The 24086-nt window shown below is 35.9% G+C and overlaps 1 protein-coding gene across 2 annotated transcripts in view; it reads right to left on the bottom strand.

Annotated features, from left to right (window-relative positions):
* LOC107745002 (cadherin-like and PC-esterase domain-containing protein 1) overlaps positions 1-24086 on the bottom strand; it is a 58830-nt gene that overhangs the window by 3200 nt on the left and 31544 nt on the right. For both annotated transcript variants that reach the window (XM_016558838.1, XM_016558839.1), the window contains exons 15-20: positions 7768-7885; positions 6686-6822; positions 2538-2758; positions 1610-1711; positions 1324-1411; positions 1062-1208 (exon numbers count right to left, since the gene is read on the bottom strand). In XM_016558838.1, the coding sequence (XP_016414324.1) occupies positions 1062-1208; positions 1324-1411; positions 1610-1711; positions 2538-2758; positions 6686-6822; positions 7768-7885 (813 nt within the window). The remainder of the gene's footprint in view (positions 1-1061; positions 1209-1323; positions 1412-1609; positions 1712-2537; positions 2759-6685; positions 6823-7767; positions 7886-24086) is intronic.

The following is a 24086-nucleotide window of genomic DNA, read 5'->3' as shown; positions in this document are numbered from 1 at the left end:
CCATAAAAAGATTAATATATTACTATAAAAAGCTTTATACTATAACTTTTACTATAATATATTTTAAAATAGACTTTGTTCCCTGTGTTGGCATTACATCAATATTCAGTGACATGATTCTTCAGAAATCATCATAATATGTCATTATATCATATATCATTATCATTATCAATGTTGAAAACAGCTGTGCTATTTTTTTTTTTTTTTTGTGGAAACAGTGAGGATTCTTTAATGAATAGAAAGTTTAAACGAACAGTGTTTATTTGAAATCTTTTGCAAAATTTTGTATTTAATTGTCACTTTTGATCAATTTAATGGGTCCTTGCTGAATAAAAGTAAAATGTAAATAATATATTTTTTGTTCTTTTACCTCATGGAAATGGCAGGCACATTGTCCTTGCAGGAACTCCTTATAACGACCCATGGTGATGCTGAGAGTGTCAATGACCTCATATCCAAGATGCTTGGCACTTTCCAGAATATTTTTGTTCACATTATAGAGTTCTTGCACTCCATTCTAGAACCAATGAATGAAGATGACAAAGTCTGACAAGTTTATAGATGTCAATAAACGAAGTTGAAAAAGTAGAATCTGGTCGACAGGACATTTTGTGATCTCCAGTGGTTCTTACCAGTGGAAGGGAGCGAATACCATCCACAGGTAGATGGAAACCCATTCCTAAAGACTTCACCACCACCACGATTTTCTCAAGACCCTCCCTTGGAGATAAGTTAGAGATATGATGTTAAACATCCAAAGCCACTTAGAAAGATTGGCAGCAAACTACATAAAACAAAACCAGCATCCTTAAAAAGAAAGAAAAGCCTTTGCCATTAGAACATTGCTAATTAAAATGTGGTTAAGTCAAGCTAATAATGAACAAGCTGGTTTTGTGTTGGTGGAAACAGTGAGGATTCTTTAATGAATAGAAAGTTTAAACGAACAGTGTTTATTTGAAATCTTTTGCAAAATTTTGTATTTAATTGTCACTTTTGATCAATTTAATGGGTCCTTGCTGAATAAAAGTAAAATGTAAATAATATATTTTTTGTTCTTTTACCTCATGGAAATGGCAGGCACATTGTCCTTGCAGGAACTCCTTATAACGACCCATGGTGATGCTGAGAGTGTCAATGACCTCATATCCAAGATGCTTGGCACTTTCCAGAATATTTTTGTTCACATTATAGAGTTCTTGCACTCCATTCTAGAACCAATGAATGAAGATGACAAAGTCTGACAAGTTTATAGATGTCAATAAACGAAGTTGAAAAAGTAGAATCTGGTCGACAGGACATTTTGTGATCTCCAGTGGTTCTTACCAGTGGAAGGGAGCGAATACCATCCACAGGTAGATGGAAACCCATTCCTAAAGACTTCACCACCACCACGATTTTCTCAAGACCCTCCCTTGGAGATAAGTTAGAGATATGATGTTAAACATCCAAAGCCACTTAGAAAGATTGGCAGCAAACTACATAAAACAAAACCAGCATCCTTAAAAAGAAAGAAAAGCCTTTGCCATTAGAACATTGCTAATTAAAATGTGGTTAAGTCAAGCTAATAATGAACAAGCTGGTTTTGTGTTGCATTTGAGAACGTGTTTACCTCTCTAAAACCTGCTGAATGGTCCTCAAATGGTTCAGGTTCAGCCACTGCACCCCACCAGCGACCAGCACTGTCTGAGGCGAGTTCTGCAGGGGTTGCGACCTGTCCCGTGGAAGTGGTTTCAGAGAAGAGGTTAAAGATCAACAGTACATACTGAAGACATAATCAACAATCCATAGCATGATCATTAATTTCAAGATGAAATATGTACCCAAAATTGCAAAGTGTTTAGTTTTGTACCACTTAAACCAAACAATACTCTGCTTATTAAGTACGGGGTATGTAATGTTTTGGAAAGAAGCCTCTTATGTTCACCAAGGCTTACAGTATCAGATAAAAAATACAGTAAAAACAGTAATATTGTGAAATATTATTACAAATTAAAAATGTTCCATTTTAAAATATTATAAAATGTAATTTATTCCTGTGATGCAAAGCTGAATTTTCAGCATCATTACTCCAGTCTTCAGAAATCATTCTAATATGCTGATTTGCTGCTCAAGAAACATTTGTTATTATCATCAATTTTAAAAACTGTTGTTCTGCTATTTTTTGTGTGTGTTGTCTCAGATCATTCAGGCAGCTCCCAAGACACATGTCCTCAACAGATACACACTATAACACACACACACAATCACATCTGTGCTGCATATCCCACCCCTCTGCCCACATCAGTAGCTGTGTGAGATCAACGGCGCACTGAGCCAGCAGCGGTTACCATCCCTGCTGACATACTCTGATCTGACACACAGCCGCCCAACCACACGCAGCCCACATCCCACCATCAAACACACTGCCAAAGTCATTCAGTGTGTTAACAAGGCCTTTGCCACTTTAGACCGACACCAAACACGCACATTCACAGCTTAATGGGTGTAATCCATAGCCACATGGAGACAAACATCACCCAACATGCACATACACAGACCTTTCTAGAAGCTGCTGCAGAGCTCTTTGGAAAGTGGGTCTCTGAGCCTTCGGCAGCCAGAATTGTGGGTAGTAGGAGTAGCTGACGATAGTTCGGCCCTGATTCAGGTTGTGGTAGACGATGGTGTCGTGAGCCTTGTCCCAGTCCTCCAGAGTAGTGTTCACCCTCTCCATTAGGTAGTACATCATCCCTCGATTGGTGGAGTCGCCGATAAACAAGACCTGAGGGAAGACATGCATGCATGTTAGATGTTGTGAAACTAAAACAAAGTTCTGGACTGATTTCTTAAAACCCAGATCTCGTCAAGTCCAGAATTAGACTGCACTATATGCACAATCCTCAATTAAAAAACAACAAGAAGTCATTGTCTATGTGTTTTAGTAGCTTTTATTAATCTTCTTGAACAACACATCCTACCAAACTGTTTTTAAAACATAACAGCAATTTATTATTCAGCTGGTCATGTGATCTCAACATGGCCGCCACCATAAAGCATCCACTTTTGACAAAAATTAAATGATTAAATTAAATGTAAACATTTACTTTTAACTTTAACTTCTGGAAAATCTGTGTAGCTTAACGTAGAAGTTCTTTGGGTATATTTTTATGGTAACACTCTACAATAAGGTTCCATTAGTTAACATTAGTTAATATAGTTAACTAACTAAAAATGATAATGTTAGTTAATAAACACAAAAAACACACTAATAGACACAATACAGCCTTTTGAGATCACAGTCACCATGAAGCACTTCAACAAGAGTCTAACAATTGAACAATACATTATTAAAATCAACATTTTTATCTGTTAATATTATTTATTGGACTTGAACATGAACTAACAATGAATAGTCAAATTATTACAACTGAAATTGATATTATATGAAAATGAATAGATTATGAAATACTTTATTTCATTTTTCATTATATCTATTTTTCAATGTTAGTTCATTCAAGCTTATGCAGTTAACTAATGTTAACAAGTAGAACTTTATTGTAAAGTGCAAGCATTTTTATAATGAATACTGCATATTTATAGTATTAGGCTGGCATAAATCTTACAAATGAAAAGATTATATAAATATTATATAATGGATGCTGCATACCATATGTGTATACCATACATATGTGTGTGTGTGTGTGTGTTTGTATATATATGTATATATACAGTATACACATATATATATATATATATATGACACGTAAGTCTTAAATGAGTGGCAGACTACTGACAACACGAGGAAACATGAGGAAATGAAATAACACAATTGTGTCATTATAAAGGCAAAAGACACAATACAGCCTTTTGAGATCACAGTCGCCATGAAGCGCTTCAACAAGAGTCTAATAAGTTTGGATGTTCATCTGTGTGTGCGCTTTTGGCAGTGAAGCTGACAGGAATGCCAGTCTAAATCACAAGATCCCAGGGAGCAAGCATTGGCATTGGCAGACATGCTCACAAGATTAAGGACACATATTTTCAACAAGAAGTCAGAAGTTGCACTCATGTCATTCCAAACCTATAGTTCCAAACATACAGTTATCAAAAGAGCAGTCTATACCACTTTCTTGTCTTTTTTTTCAACTCTAATTTTATGTTAGTGAATCTGTTTTGTGTTTTGTACAGGAAACCTAACCGTATACAAGTTTGGAAAGACAATGTGAACTCCAAACAATACATAAGGCTGTCTCCAGACCGCAGAAATGGATTTAACATGAAACAAACTCATGCATATAACTCTAGACCTTGACAATCTAAAGCTCTTTTATTTGAAACAATCTTTCCTGAAGAGTCCCTCTTTTCTTGTTGAATGGGCTCGCAGTCAGAGGGTTGTGGTTTGTCTATAGCTAGAACTCGGGCCCTTGTGTAATGTGGCCATTTGTTTGTGTCAGATCTGATCTTGTGAGTCTTAAATCGAGACAGGGTGGAAAGAGTCATGCAGTGAGGATGAGCGCTGAGGGAGTGTTTGAAGCAGGAACAGACTGAAGGTTTGGCACACAGCTTTGAAAACCCCTGCTGGGCTTCAAGCAATAATTTAAAAACAACCTAAAACACAGGAGGTGTGCAGATCACATCAAGAAAAAAAAATTACAATAAAATAAAATCTAGCGACAAACACAGGGGAGTATTGGTTTTCTTCTTCAGAAACTCTTTCCCTCTTCTTCCTAAGGAATTTACACTATACCTATGTGTGCATATATAAAAGCAGCAGTGTAATTGAATCATGCGGTTGCTGTGAGCTCAGCTGTAGATGAAGCTCAAACACCTGCTGTTAATCTCTGATAAACAGCTGCTCATTGCCACTGGAACTTCAATGCTAATTGAGCTGCCTGCCTTTAATTTATTCCTCAGTACTGTATATACACACATATGGCACAGCTGTCAGCTGCATACAGAGGAACTGACAAATTGTCCATCAAGTCCAGAAAAAAAAGCTAGTTTAAACAGTTGATTCAAACTGAGTATTGATAACACTTATAATAACTTCCATTAATGATTAATTAATATATTTTACATTTAAACACAAATATATAGTAGCCTCAAAAAGTATTTACACTACCGTTCAAATGTTTGGGGTCAGTAAGATATTTTTTTTGCAATTTTGAATTTTTATTCAGCAAGGATACATTTAATTGATCAAAAATGTCAGTAAAGACATGCATAATGTTACAAAAGATGCTTTAAAAAACTTGAAATTTAAAAACTTTCTACTCATCAAAAAATCCTGACAAAAATTGATCACAGTCCTCAAAAAATTATTAAGCACCAGAACTTTTTACAACATTGATAAGAAGAACTGTTTCTTGAGCACCAAATCAGCATATTAGAATGATTTCTGAAGGATCGTATGACACTGAAGACTGGAGTAATCACAGGAATAAGTTACTTTTTAAAATAGATAAAAGATTGTAATAATATTTCAAAATTTTACTGTATTTTTGATTACATAAATGCAGCCTTTTTTTAAATAGCTATGATGTGTTAAGCATTATATAAAATGTTTGTTAAGGTTACTATGGCAAAATGTGTATTATGCCATTTGAGTCTTTTTCAAAAGGTACTAATATGTACCATTTAGGTACAAATATGTACCTTTGATGTACTATTATGCACCCTTTAGGGGTAAATAAGGTTCAAAAATATAACTTTTTGAAAGGGTACCATCTCAGTGGCAGCTTTTGTACCTTTTTTTCTGACAATATAGGGCAGGGGTCGGGAACCTTTTTTGACCAAAGAGCCATTTTTTAAAAATTTTTGGTTAATGCATTTTTCCGAAAGAGCCAAACTAAAAAAAAAAAAAATTATATATGTATATATATATATATATGTGTGTAAGAGACTGAGTGAGTGAAAAATAATGCACGGTGCCGACCGTATTTATGTGAATACACACCAGTGCAGGCATTTTGACACTCTGTGTTTTTACCGTTTTAGGCATGCCACCGAAGACAAATTTACTATGCTTGTCCGTGTTCCACTCGGACCTCGCGCGCAGAAAACATCCAGTCAGAAGCGGATTGAGTTCTGTTTCGCGGCTTTGAGTTTTTAAATACTGTCTGTCTTTTTAATATCAAGAATGTCCCGCTCTTTACTATCTCATTCATTCACGTTCCTTTATTAATAACGCTAACAGTCCCACCCGCAGAAAGCTGCGCGGAAAAAGCGAAAGTAACCGGCGAAATGTTTCAAAGTATAAAACACATAAAACAAAGTATATGTTTTTTACACACTTTTACACTTTTTCTGCTGTTCAAAAAATCTTTCTTTTCGCTATTACCACAAAGCTACGAATCTGAGTGCAGGAGCTGTACGTTACCATAGAAACGTCAATGGTTTGCTCGTGACTCTCGCGAACGGCTCTGAAAGCGCACTGAACACGCACTTTGGCCGGTACAGAAAATGTATTATTATTTTACATGTATATGTAGAGCTTATGTAGGCTCTACAACAAAGGAATTGCTGATCTCTAGTGATGTCTAATTTGTGTAATAGATCATTTGTTAGTAAAGGGTGAGAGATCTGGCGATTTTTGTCAAAGAGCCAGGTGTGGCTCGCGAGCCATAGGTTCCCGACCTCTGATATAGGGTAACCAGGCACCTTTGGTACTGACTTCATTTTTAAAGTGTTTTTGGTTCCTGTTCCTCACCTTCCGGTCCATCATGCAGGTTTGCAACTGAGGTTGGTCCAGTAAAGGGTAATAACAGCTGTCGGGTTGCCAGGCGACCTCTCTCCAATCACAAGTTCTGTTGTCTGAACAGCTCAGGCATGGGACGACCCAACGACCTGACAGAGATGGAAAATATTCTGTTATACTGTCTTTATACTGCATTATACTACATTTCCATGACAGAACCTACTCAACTTACAGTATTCACAGGTAATTCATAGTGAAGTGAATCTCTGTGAAGTTTTAAAGTCTTATACAGCTGTATGTCAAAAGTTCAGCATAAAATGATGAATCAGCTGGGAAACTCCAGCTAGACATGATTACTTCATTGTGCCAATTTCAGACAGTCCCCTACATGGCATAGTACACAATTTGCGGCAAATATATACATCTTTTCTCTCTCACACAAAGTGAGTAACTCCATCGTAAACAGTTAATTAAAGTAGATCCCCACTGACTTTGATGTACTACCCTGCTGAGGATGGCCTTTTTACTTTTATAGCACTGACTGAACCGTCCTCTGACCCTAACCTAGTGGTTTTAAATCTAAAAGGCCTAGCAGCTGAACACACACTCACAGAATTGAAACCTGCAGAGGAACAACTCACTCAGAAAACCTGTATGAAGTGATTATATTCCGCCATAAAGTCAGCATGGAGGTCCTAACCTTATAATTGAGCAATGATTCAACTCAGGCAATGAATCAGCACATTATCACACCGTAAAAGGAGACACATAAATTACCGAACTCTGAGTTCACTAGCAAACCTTTCCCATCCTCTAGTGGAGCGGCTAATAAACCGTGAATCTCCTGCTAATATAGCCAAACACATGATGAACTACTTTGCAACTGAAATATATGGTTTAAGGGCCAACATCGTCTTTCATACAGGAGGAAAAATACGCGGAAAATTTATAATCTGTCCACAAAACAGACAACGACCAGTTTGACTTACGATCTTGTACATAAAAAACAGGATTGTAAATCCTACAACAAGTTACGGATTCAAATTTCAGATACTTAACTACAAGCCCATGATCAAAACCTGGAATAAACCTACCAGGTGCATCTCCTGAGAGGCAAGGCCGAGGTGAGGCCTGGGCCTCTTCTGAAGATCTCGTCCCTGGAATGGGCTCCAAACCGCAGGGCTGATCTGGTCTGACCACCAGGCCACAGTCCTGCTCAGATACAGTGAGAAAAGAAAGAGAAACAGGTGAGCTTCGAGTCTGGAACGACATTCTGAGACAACAGTCACACTCTTGTGTTAAAAATGTAACCACTCAAGACAATAAAATTGCTTTTTGACAAGTAAAGATTGAGTCATTTCAAAGTTTCCATAGCTTTTTTCACCCCCTTCGCTTTCATGTGGCCGCGTACGTGGTTCCTCACAGACGAATTAAGCAGGCGCGTCGCCTGATGCCTGCCCCGTGGCCTTGCCCCTTGTTAGGGGTCAAGGGTCAAACAAACTCAACAGGCTAAATGACAACATCGAGCCTGCTCCGCTGACCCCCGAGGTCCCTCACGGGAGCCATCGGGTCTGGCTCCACTTCAGAAGACCGGCTCTTCGTTCGCTCTTTCATTTGCCCCCTTCCTTAGCACTTTGCACAGGGGCTTCTCGAAGCCACGCAACATTCCCTAAGTTCCCGCCACTGTTCTCGACAAAGTGCCACAAGACAACTTAACAGGGATTTTCTTGTTCGTACCTGCACACAGTGTGTGCGTGCAAACACGAGCGGCCTTTTGATTCTGAGCAGGCCGGCATAAATCAGCAGGTAAGTCCGAGCCCGGCGGAAACCGCCTAGCACTTTCAGCATCAGAGCCGGCGAAAAGTTAGCATCCCTCCGGAAAGGAAAACACGTATAATTAATTCAAAGGAGGGCAAAGAAACATGAAAGAACAAACCCCCTTCATTTTATCTCTCTCATCTGTCATTTTTCCATTCCCCAGAGCAGAAACTATGGAATAAAGTGTTTCATCCAAGGTCAGGTACTCTCAGGATGGTTTAGCAGGGGATCCAGTGAATGAACTTGAGATCAGAGCTTGGCTTTCAGATGATACAGTACATCCTTCTGCCTCTATATCACCAGAGAATAATGAATCAGCAGCATCTGGTTAATGAGGGTTTCACAAAACCAGTATAAATGAGAGGACATGAGTGATGGGGAATAGAACAGATGACAAAAACAAAACAGTTGCTGAGTATTTATTAATTTACCTAAGTCATTTAACAGGTTCTGTGAAACATTTTGTGCGCCATTCGTTTTACATGATTAATGACAATACAATGATTCACGCTACCATATACGTTACTCACATGAATGATACCTTAAATTTAGGGATGTTAGGGATATTAATATTCTATATTATTTAGATACTAAAGTAAAAATGAAAGACTAAAACTGATTTGAAATGCACGTGAATTTAAACGTCACAAAATTCGAATGAAAAGTTAACGTATTGCACTTATGAACACTATTAAATTATTAATACAGCATAGTGTTTTTAAAGATTAGCATGCACAATTAAATATCTAGTATTGACATACATACACATTATATATACTCTACCAGTCAAAAGTCTGGAATAATTAATATTTTTTCATGTTTAAAATTGATTAAAATTGCAGTAAAAACAGTAATATTGTGAAATATTATTACTATTTAAAATAACTGTTTTTTATTTTAATGTATTCCAAAATTAGTCATCTATTCCTGTCATGGCAAAAGTATTTTCAGCATTCATTACTCCAGTCTTCAGTGTCACATGATCCTTCAGAAATCATTCTAATATGCTGCTAAATATTTTTTCAATTATTATTGGTACTCAATAATTAATAATGCTTATTTTCATTGTTAATAAATTGTAAACAGCTCATTATTTCTTGATTCTTTGATGAACAAAAAATTCAAAAGAACAGCATTTATTCGAAAAACAAATCTTCTGAAACATCATAAATGCCTTATTGCCACTTTTGATGAATCTGATGTATCCTTGCTAAATAAAAGTGTTAAACTCTTTAATAATGTGACACTGAAGACTGGAGTAATGGCTGCTGAAATTCAGCGCTGCCATCACAGAAATGAATTAACTATTAAAATACATTAAAACAGAAAACAGTTATTTTAGATCGTAGTAATATTTCACATGTTTTTACTGTATTTGTGGTCAAATAAATGCAGCCTTGGTTCAGACTTCTTGCAGAATTCTTTCAACACCAATAAATTGGTTAAATTACTTTTAACTGGTAAAAATGTTATACAGTGATATATTGCAGAAATACAGCAAGTCAGCTTAAACACTTTTTTAAAGACGTTTTTCATGCATTGAATGTTTGTGTGCATTTTTTTCGAGTGTGTGTGAACATTTAAGCTCTGAAAGCTTGCCGAGCCACTCGTGTTGGTTACAGGGATCAGAGACCAACAGCAACGGCAGTGTAATCTCCACTGATCAAAGTGAAAGAAAAGCCAGGATTACTGCCGTACATCAGACCAGCGGCCACCGCGGTCAAGTCTCTGCCTTAGAACCAGCTCTCACAAACCACGAGAACCCTCTGCTTAGCTTTTATCTTTAACAGTTTGTTTCGAGAGAGAGTCTTAAGCCCTCTGAGACGAAGGACACATACTTAAGAGGGCTGTTTTAATAAGCCGTCATTGGAGACAAAGCCCTCAGCTGCAGTGCAATGAAAGACATAAAAATTTACAAGCAGGAGATTAGCAGCTTTCTGTCGGGATCAAACATGTAAAACCATTCCAGCGGGATCAAGTGGTCCTCTATATGGGATGAAAGTAAAGCAAATGCTAGTTGAAATGAAACTTTGACGTAAAAAAAAATGACAAAAGTTGAGATAAAGGGAACATTCTTATCATGCCTACTTTAGATATTTTTAATTCATTTCTTCTTTTTTGCCATTTTAATAAATTTAACAATTTTGTAACTTTTTATCTCACAATTCTGATTTTTTTTTTTTTCCAACTGCGAGCTTACCTCTCACAACTCTGACTTTTTTCCTTAGAATTGCGTGATATAAATGGGCAACTGTACGAAAATATTGCTTTTTTTTGTCAGAATAGGGACTTTAGAATTCGCAATTGCGAGTTTTTTTTTCTCGGAATTTCGAGAAAAAAGTCAGAATTGCGAGTATATATCTCACAACTGACTTTTTTTTAATCACAATTGCAAGTTTATATCTCGCAATTCTGACTTTATATCTCACAATTGTGAGTTTATATCATGCAATTTTGAGAAAAAAAATATGAGATGTAAACTTCTCACAATCAGTCGCAATTACATTGGAGGAAACGGGTTTCCGTAGAAGTTACACCATGAGAGAATAATCTTTTGTTAACATTTATTTTTGTGAATCTTTGTAATAACGGCAAAATGACGAGTCCAGTTTTAAAAGCTCTCTTACAAAATTACCTTTTTCTCTTTTGGCCTGATAATAAGGTAAAGTAACCAAGAAACTTGTTCAGATGGGAACTTGATTTGACAGATGTTTTATTACAGGTCAGTGTGAGACGTCCAAGTGTCCAGCCAACAAAGAAACTTAGAAACTTGTCGATAAGCTGATGTATTTGTTGCATGCTTTCCTCAACACTAATCAATGCAAAAACGAAAGTGTAATTAAATCAGGTGCATTGTGAGAAGTGCCATACAGATGTCCCATCTGGTCATTGAAATACAGCCTTTGTTATGAAAGACTGAAGTGGCTTTACCCAGAGTGTTTAATGTAATCCTGTGGATTGTAATCCTATAGAACTGTCATGCTGTCAGCCAATCCCTCACACTATAAGACAACCTAGACAAGCTATTGGGTTTGATTTCAGTTAGGATGGAGAGAAATGGAAGCAGCATATATGCTGAAGGCATCAAAAAGCTTTATTTGAAAGAATGTAAAGGAGGTGTTCCGACTGGATCCTTTAATCAGCTAAGAGAAACAGAAAGAGAGGTTTTATTTAGTGCAACTTCAAAAGTGGAATTCTAGCATTCACATTTAGCAAATGAAAGATCACAGACCACGAGGGAGAATATTCTGGATGAATGAATAAGTAAAGAGAAAGAAGGAAAAGAAAAGAAAAGAAAAGAAAAGAAAAACAAATAAATAAATAAATAAAATAAAATGAGCATTTCCAAGAGGGTCCTCACATCATTGATGCTCGGGCCCTAGTTTAGCCATTTTTATGGATTAGAGCCATGAAGGGTTTTTGACAGGCTAATTTTATGTATACGCAACTCTGTATTTCCGCGCTGTCTGAAACACATCTCTATGCTTGTGCGCTTTCATGCTCTTATGCTTTCAGTTACTTGTCTAACATGAAATTGTCAAATTTCTACTCCATATCAATCGCATACAATGAAAATACAGAATAATTAGAACAATCATTAACATAAATAAATAACAAAGTGTCATATCTATAGGCCTACACATTTTTCCCAGAACGTTTTTGCGACCTGGTAGCAATTCTTCCACGGCCCGGTAGTGGGTCGCGACCTGGTGGTTGGGGACCTCTGGATTAGATCAAGTGAAAAAAAGTTCCTTAATTTAACCCATTTCCAATGTTTACAGTGTAACAATTATTTTCCTGTGTCTCCAAGAAGAACCATGGACCAAATGACCGAATCATTCATTAGGAAAAGGAAGCAAGAAGCAATTTGATATACCTTCATATTCATAGTATATGACTGTTTGTCAAATTGTCTCAGGCTCTGCTCTGAAGCTCTATGTCTCCAAACATAATTACACAGATAAACATACACGAACACACACACATGGATGCAATCATAGGTAGCAGGTCCAAGCCAAACAGCTCATATAGCTTTGGAAAACAGTATAGACATGCTCTTATTAGGTTAGGTCAGGTTATCTGAAGAAGAGCTTTACTCCACATCTGGACTCTGTTTTCATACAGTAGATCTCTATTAGAGCTGAATGCAGAGCTACTGCCAGCTATAAACCAAACAGGCACACACTTATGGAAGTCAGCAGATAAATCTGAGGTAATATAAAAAGACAGGAGGATGTCACTCAAATCCACAGAAGAAAGCCTGTTAACTTTGTATTCAATTCACAAAAAGAGTGTATATCGGTAGTATAACACCATACTAGTCATATTGTTCTAGAAGTATGCAATACATTACGAATACAATTTTCTGTAAATGCACAAAAGTTAAGACAACCAAACTTTTAAAACAATGTTATTTTAGCATCATTCAGACACTAATAGTTTTTATTAATACTTTAAATCAGTTTTTATTTTTATATTTTCAATTTTCATTTTAATTTTAGTTAAATGTTCTAGTTTTAGTATTTTTTGTAAGTTTTATTTTTTGTATTTTATTTTATATTTTATTTAATTTTGTGTATTTAATTTTATTTGTTTATTTTATGTTTACTTCAAGTGACCAAAATTGTTGTTGTTTGTTTGTTTTTTGGTTTATTTGAATTTTATTTTAATAAGTTTTTTGAGTAGTTTTTATATAAAACATTCATTTATATATATATATATATAATAAACAAAAACAATTGTAATAAAAACATTTTTGCAAAAAGCTATATTCCATTTCACAAAAAGCTGTTTTTTTCTGCATGCCCCATAGACTTATAGTGAACTAATGCCACTGCTAATAATATACAAGTCTGTATCTGATATGAGATCAGTAGATTCCACTAATACAAACCACATGAGTACATACACAATCACAAAGAATATCTAATTACTGATATTTGCAACGGTCTTCCGAATAATTATTGGATATGCTGACTGTAAATGCTTTCCAGGCCAGGCTGAACTGTAGGGCAGGGGTTCAAGGGTTCATCAGCAGTCAGTGCCAGCATCTGCTCTGGGAGGGTCAGATCAAAGCTCACGAGGTTTGAGGTTCACGTCTTTGAACACTGACGTCGCTGGCTCACTTTTTTACTGAAGTGGTGTTCGACAGCTGTGGTTCTGACAAATTTGAGTCGTAATGAAAGGTGACAGATGGAATCCTGTGTCGAGTCAAGCTCTATTAAAGGATCTGAGCAATCAAAATGTGCATCCATCATCTACAGAAGATACAACACGAGGATGCAATGAGAAGACAGTAAAATTCTGTATGTGTTTATTTCCTTTCTGTGTCAGTCATAACTGATGGCATGACAAGTGTTGGAATTGCAGATGAAATTGGAAAAAAAAAAGTTTCTCTCTTTTTTCTTTTACATTTTGTGTTATTAATAATTATATCCCATTTAAAATAATCAAAATATAACAATATAACACAAATGAAACCTCAATGGGACTAAAATAAGAAACAACAAATCGCATTTTTGTGATTAAAAGAAACATTTTTTAAAACATTTTATTTCATAAAAATGTTATATTTGTATTTTATTATTATTAGTAGTAGTATATGTTATAATAATAATAATAATGTAATGTTACACATTTATAGTTATATATTTTTAATTATATTTATATAATTATATTTTTATCACCAATTTTACCAGCTTCAGTATTTTTTACTTTTTCTGTTATTATTATTTATCTTCTATAATAATCAAACTATAATAATATAACACATGCAAAAAAATATGCTATACATAACTTTTTATTTTGTAATATATCTTATTTTCTTATATTTTTTGTGAAAAAATGACACATTTTATAAAACATTTTATTTCACAAAAATGTCATTATTTTATTTTTATTGTTTATTATTGTGTAATAATAATAATAATAATATATTTCAAGTTATATTTTTTGTTAATTATATTTATATACAGGTGCATCTCAATAAATTAGAATGTCGTGGAAAAGTTCATTTATTTCAGTAATTCAACTCAAATTGTGAAACTCGTGTATTAAATAAATTCAATGCACACAGACTGAAGTAGTTTAAGTCTTTGGTTCTTTTAATTGTGATGATTTTGGCTCACAGACTTTTCCACAACATTCTAATTTATTGAGATGCACCTGTATTTATTGTTATTTTTATCAATTACTTTAATTTCATCAGCTTAAGTAATTTTAATAATTAAATATGTCATGACACTCTGTATAATAATAAAATAGTGTTATAATTGTCTCCATTACAACTGCCCCGGTCTGGCCTATTTATAAGTTCGCTGTCTCTCTTCTCTCTTCTGTTTCTCTCTAACTTTTTCTTCTTTCTCAGGCGAACTGTGGCATCAGATAAGCATTTACTAATTACAGTGAGGAAATGAGCAGAAGTCAAAGCTGTCAGTCTCATCTTTTCAGAACACACACACTAACTTCCTCTGTAATATGACACAGCCCTGTACCACCTGCGACACACTCATGGCCCCTGTTCCCACTCCACACACAGACACACACAGACACACACACACACACACACACACACGGGCACTAAATAAAGTCAAAAGCACACAGCTTGGCTTTAATCAAGAGATCTTTCTGTCCTGTTAGAAGTAAAGGCAGTTGGACACAGACGCACAGGCACAGCTGCTCTTACTTCACCGATCTGTCTCTCAGTAGGAGAGCTGAAGAACGAAAACAGGCCTAAGCTATTCAGGAACGTAAGTGTGAGATTTAACGGCGAGAAATTTCCAGTCATTGAAGACAAATTGGACTAAGGTAAAAAATGCTGCATCTTTACTTTGGCCAGAATGAATCACTGCCAAAGCAGATCTTTCTTTTACTGACTGGTCTGTAATACCTGGAAAGAGCTGTTAACATTCTCATTCATCTCAATGACATGTTTTCTAGGCAAGCTTCTGTTCATGTTTTTATGTATTTAAATAAATACAAAATATACACAAAAAAAAAAAAAAAAAACTTATATGCACATATACACTTTGGTTTGAGGTCAGTAAGATTATTCAAAGTTTCTTATGCCCACACAAAGGCTACATTTATTTGATCAAAAATACAGTAAAAATTTGGAATATTATTACAATTTAAAATAACCATTTTCTATTTGAAGATATTTCTAAATGTAATTTATTCCTGTGGTGCAAGCTGCTTTTTTGTGATGTAAAAAAATTTTCTGCATCATTACTCCATTCTTCAGTGTCACATGATACTTCAGTAATCATTTGAATATGCTGATTTGGTGCTCAAACATTTCTTATTATTAATGTTGAAAACATTTGTGCTGCTTAAAATTTTTGTGGAAACCGTGACACATTTTTTTAGGATCCTTTGATGAATGGAAAGTTCAAAAGAACAGCATTTATTTGAAATCTTTTGTAACATTACAAATGTTTTTACTGCCACTGATGTGATTTAAAAAAAAAATCATACGGACTCCAAACTTCTAGGTATATAAAAAATATTAAAATTAAATTAATTAAAATTAAATATGAAAACAGCAACTTAAGGCACACATTTTTATCCATGAAAGAGCACACAAACTGACTTAGTAAAGCCTACTGACCATGCTAACAGTGGACCGCCAGCGGTTTTGTTACTGTAAAATAATTGGGCCGCTGAACCACAAAAACACAAGGCAGAGCAGGAAGCAGTCAGCTTCTGAGTGAGACTGGCAAACAGCATTCAGCTGGATTTCTCTTTAACAGGGACTGATTAAGAACAGAACGGATACATTTACTCAATTCTCTGGTAAAAGTGAGCTGATTAGGTACAAAGCAAAAAGTGGGCTGTGGCCAGACCGCAAAACTGTTCAATGAAAACCAGCAGTCAGGTCCAAAATTGACCACATGGCTTCACATTTCTTAACACAGGATCTGTGGGGAATGTGTCTCAGGCCCTAAACCAGTTTCCCCATCTTGCCTGGTACCAAACCTCTACTGCAAACCAACAGCGGCCCCAAAACACATCCGGACACTTAAAGGGACACTTCACCCAAAAATGAAAGTTCTGTCATCCTTAAGCTGTTTCAGACCTGTGTGAATTACTTTCCTATGCTGAACATAAAAGAAGATATTTTGAAGAATGTGTGTAACCAAACACTTTCTGGTCCCCATTAACTTCCATAGTATTTTTTCCATAGTATGGAAGTCAATGGGGACCAGCTACTGTTTAGTTACCCACATTCTTCAAAATATCTTCTTTTAGGTTCAACAGAAAAACACTTAAACAAGTGAATGTCATTGCATTACATAATATAACATTAAGAGGCATCTGCAACGAAATGATGCTATAGCTTTTCTCAAAACTAATTTTTCAGAGCCACTGTTGCAATTACTTTTAACTTACTGATGTCAAATTGATTTTTAGTGAAAGTATGAAGTCAGTTCCCCACAAGGTTACACAGGTGCGCAACAAAAAAGAGGGCGAACAGGCAAAGCAAGTGTAAAAAAAAGTATTGAGTCTCCTTGACTCAGCGATCAGATGCCAGATGTGAAATCACCAAACAGAGAGGAGGCTTGTTCTCTTATTTATTTCTGGCGTTAAAGTTCTCAAACAGTAGTAATAACACGCAGTGCATATTCTAACACAATCATTTGGAGAAGTGCGTGCTTGTGCATTCACTGTCCTGCGGCCCGCTCTGACCCAGACGCTACTGTAAGAGGTTAATCCCTGATCTGACAGACTTCAAAGCAGAGCTCCCGATCACGCGCGCATATGAACCGCTACACAATCTCTTCGATTCCACTCCGGATCCTGACGGAGCAAAGAAAGGTCCCAAGACCCAGTGTGAGTGCTTGCGATGGGGAGAGTGAAAAAAACAAGAGATTTTAGTGTGTGAGAGGGAAAGAGAAAGATGAAAGGTGTGGGTGGGTGGGTTCAGGAGGTCTCGCCTGTCTCTCTCCATATATCCACCTCCATCAATCATCCCAATCAAAACCTTCTGCCATCATCTGATTGAAACTTGAGTCAAATCATAATATAATATAATATAATATAATATAATATAATATAATATAATATAATATAATATAATATAATAGCCCCCAACTAGTTTGGTGTTTCTAAGTATTTGAAAAATAAAATAAAATAAAAAGGTTTCTATATGAATACACCTTTATAACTGAAGCAGAGATTGAGAATGATTAGATATAAAATGATGAAATGTGCTTTTGAAAAAAATTAATATAATTTAAAAAAATGACGTGTTACATTGTTAAACAGGATATTAAATGAAAAAAATCCTTAAAATTAAATACAAAATAAATGTAAAAAAAATGAATATGAAATGATAAAAAGGTTAAAAATATGCAAAAGTATATCAAATAAAAATAAAATGTGACTTTTTTGACAAATCAGCTCAAATTTTAGCCCTTGAAAACTTTAGCAGCCATAGTTTTAAACAAAATAGTTCAAACAGTCATTGTTAATACAAGAACCACTGTTATCAATATAATTAATGTAAATCTTGGTTAAGTTTACTGTAATTGGCAGATACCATAGCTAGCATGGTAAATTTTTTATAAGTGAGACGTTATCTCTTGAATTTAGTCACATATGACCAACAGCTGTGTTTGTGACCCTTGGACAATAACAACGAAAACCTCTTTCCTTAATCAGATCTGCAGGAAAACAGCTGTATCTTATTAAGATTGTGTGAATGTGGCACACTGTGTCAAATTGGCATTTCCCCTAGCGGGTGATAACTCTGTCCAGCACTAATAAGGCCAATGAAGTCTGTCATTGTGGTCATTTGCTCTCTGTGGTGAGCTAGCCAGCTCCAGATGTGCGCAAAAGACTATGGGTAGCAAGCCGATAGCTCTCTGATGAGCAAACATAGGTAGTTTCCTCTACAAAATAGGATTGAGGCTCCCGGTGGAGGATCCTCAAAAGCTGGTGCATTTCAAAGTGGGATTAAGAGCTCCTGACAATGTGAGGAAATGAGCACTTTACTCTCTATCGCCATACCGACTGGCAAGCTATGCAGAATGACCATAGTTTCTTTGAGTTTTGAAGAGAGGTGGAAGCATCACGTAAGCAGGTGAACTGACTGTCAGAAAGAATCCGTGAGAAACAAGTTGGTCAAGTATAACAATAATACTAGTACAAGCACATTACAGAGGAACCTAGGAAATCATCAGGAGTTTCTTTACAGCTAGTATTAAAGCTTGGTACACACCACAAGATAATCGGGCTGATTTTGGTCCGATTTCTCCCCTTCCGACAATCCTAGGTAATGTCCCGATTATCTTGATGGTTCTAAAGATTATCTTATCAGATTTTCCTGTGGTGTGAGGTGTGTTAAGAGTGACTGAATCTTCTCGGAAGAATGTCGGAGGCGCCCCGATCGCGAAGGATCAGAAATCCTGATGTGTGGGGGGAACATCACAGCACACCACACACTATAGGAGCAAAACAGTTAAATCTAGGATTTTTTGTCCTCATGTTTGTGGTCTCTCGCATTTTGAAGATCTTATAAGATTTAAAAAATCTTTTAGTGTGTACCCAGCATGAGATCAGTTTCGGGTGATCCGTTTATAAGTGTACAGTGCTAAATACAGGTTTAAAAGTGGTCCAAAATGTTTTGTGACCCTATCACTCAAACTACAGTCGAAGTAGCTGAAATAATGTTACCACACTGTATTTGTAAGCATTTACATTAACCTGGGTAAAACAACCCAACAACCCAAATTACATGCTTCTGATTTTCACTTGGTGGATAATAAAAGCCAAAAACAAAACAAAACAAAAAAGCACTAACTGCTAAGCTACAACTTCTGCAGTATTATTGCAGAATTCTGCAAGTATTTTAACCAAACAACAGAACAAAGCATAACAAAACAAACAAAAAAGCAAAAAATAAATAAACAAAATAATAATAATAATAATAATTTCAGATGCAGACAAACAGAAAAAACAAAACAAAGCAAAGCAAAGCAAAAAAACGAAACAAAACAAAACAAGTCAAGACAAAACAAGACAAAACAAAATAGCTAAGCCACAGCTGCTTTGGCATTATAGCAGGATTCTGAAAGTATTTGAACAAAACAAACAAAAAGTTTAAAACAAAACACTACACAAACTAACAAAAAACTAAATAAAAAAATCAACAAAACAAAAAACAACACACATACACAAGGTTCAGATGTAGAGCAAGTTGAAAACATGAACAATATAATCAGACTAACCGCCACTCCAAGACTTCTTTGGGTTTTTGCAGGATTCTGCAAGTACTGAGAGAAAAACGTCTTGGCATTGTGGCATCATTAAAATAGTGCTGTCTTCATAATTGTCTTTGGTGTGTTTGTTTTCACTACAAGATGAAAGCAGGAATTCACATAGGAAGACAGAGAAGGAACATGCGTGTACATGACTCAAATCATCCATACAACCCTTTGTGGGTGGGAGTAATAACTGTTTGCATAACTGCCATCCTGCCTGTGTCGTCAACTAATTAAAAATCAAATTGCCCCAACAATCAGGCAACATTCTGCATTAGCCTGACAATACAGTGGCCAGAGACACTCGAGAGGACTTCAAAGCCCAGCAGGGTGAATGGAGCTTGTGTTTGGTAGGGGGTGCTGGTGGTCCTCAACCCCCCGGCCCAGTTTACAGACATCCAGCTCTGACCATCATGGTACTCTCGCTGACCCATTGAGGTGGAGGGGGAAGAGATGAGAGAAAAACATGAAAAGAGAACAGATGATAGAGCACTTGGTAGGGGAAAAGAGTCCAGGTGGTTTTTGGGAGTCAGTTAAATGGACTGAAGCAACACAATCACATACTGAAAATTCAGTTCCCAGTATTTTTTTCCTTCAAGCTTGTATAGAGAGTCTTTCGATAGATAATAAAATACATTTAAGTGTATTTTTAAATCAATGCATTTAAATTATTTTGTATATAATCAAAATTTTGCATAAAACATATAATTTGTATATTTTAAATAAATGATTACACTGTTTACAGTTTAAAACTTTAGGGTCAGTAAGATTTTTTTTTTAAAGAAATTACTACTATTATTTAGCAGCAATACATTAAATTGGTCATAAGCGTCAAATAAAAAAATCTATTTTAAATTCTGTTCTTTTAAACTTTCTATTCATTCAAGCAGCCCCGCCCCTTTTTAAAATAGCCAATAGCGTTCGTTTATATCACAGCTTGGGCTAGAGCCGTTCAGAGCCGTTGAGATCCGTAAAGCCGCATTTGACAGGGTATGCCAGCCACAATCTCATCCATACTGCTATAAAATATAGCATTCTGTGTAGAATTCAAATAGCTCCGATACATTTTGTGGTCTGCGCGGACTCGTGCATGTGATCCACTCCGTGCTATCGTGTCTCTGGAGGTTAGCTAGGTGGTTAGCGTGACAGCGTGAAACCAGACTTCTTTTTTTCCTCAATGGAAAGCATATTTACACTGTTTGAATCGTTCCCTTTCCCCTATATAGAGCACTACGTGCCATTCACTGTACAGAAAATACTAATTCTGTGGACAAGTGACCGATTTCAGCCGCGGCTTCAGCGTCTATTTTATAGTGTAGGGGCGGGCTCTTCGGATTCTAGAGAGCATTTGATTGGACAGAAAGTTTGATGAGAAGCGTTGAGCCATTTTGGCGGAAGTGACGAACTGCAAGCTTTGAATGCTTATATCTTCTAAATGCGAATTTTGTCACTGTTTTGGAGCACACTGCCTTATAGATAACCTTAAGACTAACATATTGATACTAACACCCAAAAAACTTTAATTTTGATTTCATGGGAACTTTAAGTAGCACAATTGGTGTGAATGTTGAATGTTTTCCACATTGATAATAATAAATGTTTCTTGAGCAGCAAATCAGCATATTAGAATGATTTCTGAATGATCCTGTGACACTGAAGACTGGAGTAATGATGCTGAAAATTCAGTTTGCATCACAGGAATGAATTACATTTTAAAATATAGAGCACACTGCCTTATAGATAACCTTAAGACTAACATATTGATACTAACACCCAAAAAACTTTAATTTTGATTTCATGGGAACTTTAAGTAGCACAATTGGTGTGAATGTTGAATGTTTTCCACATTGATAATAATAAATGTTTCTTGAGCAGCAAATCAGCATATTAGAATGATTTCTGAATGATCCTGTGACACTGAAGACTGGAGTAATGATGCTGAAAATTCAGTTTGCATCACAGGAATGAATTACATTTTAAAATATATTAAAATAGAAAACAGTTATTATAAATTGTAATAATATTTCACAACATACAGTACTTTTCAATTAAATAAATGCTGCCTTGGTAACATAAGAGAAGTCTTTCAACAACATTAAAAAAAATCTTACTGACACCAAACTTTTGAACTGCGGTGTATATTAATATTATAAAAATGTTTTTTATACATTTATATCTTCTTTAAAGACAGAAAAAAATACAATAACTGTACTTCTATTAAAAGTCACACTGAATTTCATTTACACATTAATTATCTGTCAAGAACGCCTAATTTCAGCATCATACTGATGAAAGAGATTTGAACTACATGATTCAAAGCCAAATCATATAAATATGTTAAAAAAAGTAAAATATCGTAATTGAACATACTCTGCAGCCCTATTGAAAACTTGAAAAATTTCTATTTGTTTTTCCTCTTCGTCCTTACGTTGAGGTCAGACAAATCAGATAAAAAAAAAAAACGAATTCATCAGATTGTCCAACTCATGCCAGTTTCCCTACAGAAAGAATCCCACCAGAATCCTAACAGACCATTACATCCTTTAGCACTTCATTGGTTTTATAAGCCACACAGCATTGAAAAGGTCACACTATTTTAAAAAGACCTCATCTGTATATTTACAGTGCCAGGGTGACACAGAATATGTCCCTTCTCCTAATTACCAACTCCATAAAGCCAGAAGACTCCATACACACACCAAAGTGCCAAACACACTGCGGTGCACTTCTCAGCTGGAGAGCGCTTCAGGAACCATGCAGGGATCAGTTGACTAATGACAACACCAGACAAAGACCCTCAATACCCACAGAAATAACAAGAGACAGACAAACTCGCTTTAACGGCTTCAGAATAGAGAGAATGAAGTAACAATAACCATACCAGAATAACTGAGGTTCATGTTTTAAGGAACAGATGAATAGCTTTCAGGTTTCAAATATGGATGCAAAAACACCATAAATGAATCATAAAGGTGGTCCATGCCACTTGCACATATTATTTTAAGTCTTCTGAAGCCATGAACTCTTAAAAATAAATGTTCTTTATTGGAATTGATGGTTCCTTGAAGAACCTTTAACATCCATGGAACCTCGACTGCACAAAAAGTTCTTTATAGTGGAAAAAGGTTATTTGGATTATTTAAATGTTCGTAACATTCATAAAAAAATGGTAAGAGTGTACGATAGATTTTTAGAAGATAGGTTCCAGAATTGAACTAGATTGCCCAAAATTTAAAAATGTGCTATAATTTTCAATGGTAAGAGTGTACGATAGATTTTTAGAAGATAGGTTCCAGAATTGAACTAGATTGCCCAAAATTTAAAAATGTGCTATAATTTTCAATGGTAAGAGTGTACGATAGATTTTTAGAAGATAGGTTCCAGAATTTAACTAGATTGCCCAAAATTAAAAAAATGTGCTATAATTTTCTCACCCTTAACGCTTTCTTTCTTCTGCAGAAGGCAAAAGAAGATATCTTGAAGTCAAACAACACTAGACCTCACTGACTTTCATTGTATGTGTTTTGGTTTGAAATACATCAGGGTAAGTAAATGATTTTCATTTTTTGAGTGAAATTTTCTTTTACTGATCCAATCACATATGCTAATCTAATTGCTTTGGCATCAGAGAGTTTAAAAAGTGGTGATTGTTTGTCTCCGCCGAGCTTTTGATGGATGCTGAGGGTTCTAATGGCAAACAGAGAGTGTGTTGAGAGGGAGGGCAGATGGTAGACGTGGATGTCGACATGTTGTAGCTTCAAAAGAATTCCTCTGCACTGCCACCTTGCCTCCCCTGTCCCTTCTGCGCTAATGTTTTCCACAGTTTTCTGCCTAAGGACTAACAGGGAGATGTTCAGAGTGTCAGAATATGGGTGTCTTTGCAGCTGTGGCATGAACCAAATGTGTTTATATGATGCCATGTCAAGTTAAAACGAGACCCATGCGTTTAGTTTCATTGCTGTCCATTGCTTGTGCGAGCTGCTCCTTAGAAGTCAAGAAGGATTGTGTAAAAAGATGCGCATAAACAGTTGGAAAGAATTAAAGTCTCCCTCCATTGTTTTCCCTCAAGACCACCCTATGTGTTTTGGCGCGAGTTAGAAATACAAAAATGGAAAACGAAAGTGTTTACTTCAGATTGTGCTACAATTGGGTTTCAGGAAAGTTCCTTAAATAAAATATCATATAAATCAACCAAACAGACGGCAACAAGCCAATCTGCTCCGTTATGTCTGAATGTCACCTCGAGGCTTGAAAAACGCCCATCATGTGCAGGGGAAACGCTCCAGATCTCTAAAACCGCATTGTGGCTTCTGCTCAGAAAAAAAAAAAAA

Source organism: Sinocyclocheilus rhinocerous, unplaced genomic scaffold, assembly GCF_001515625.1.
Source record: "Sinocyclocheilus rhinocerous isolate Xijiao unplaced genomic scaffold, SAMN03320098_v1.1 scaffold2032, whole genome shotgun sequence".
NCBI classification, from domain to species: domain Eukaryota; kingdom Metazoa; phylum Chordata; class Actinopteri; order Cypriniformes; family Cyprinidae; genus Sinocyclocheilus; species Sinocyclocheilus rhinocerous.
Note: the sequence above shows the minus strand (reverse complement) of the source record. Positions and strands in the feature narration are given on the sequence as shown.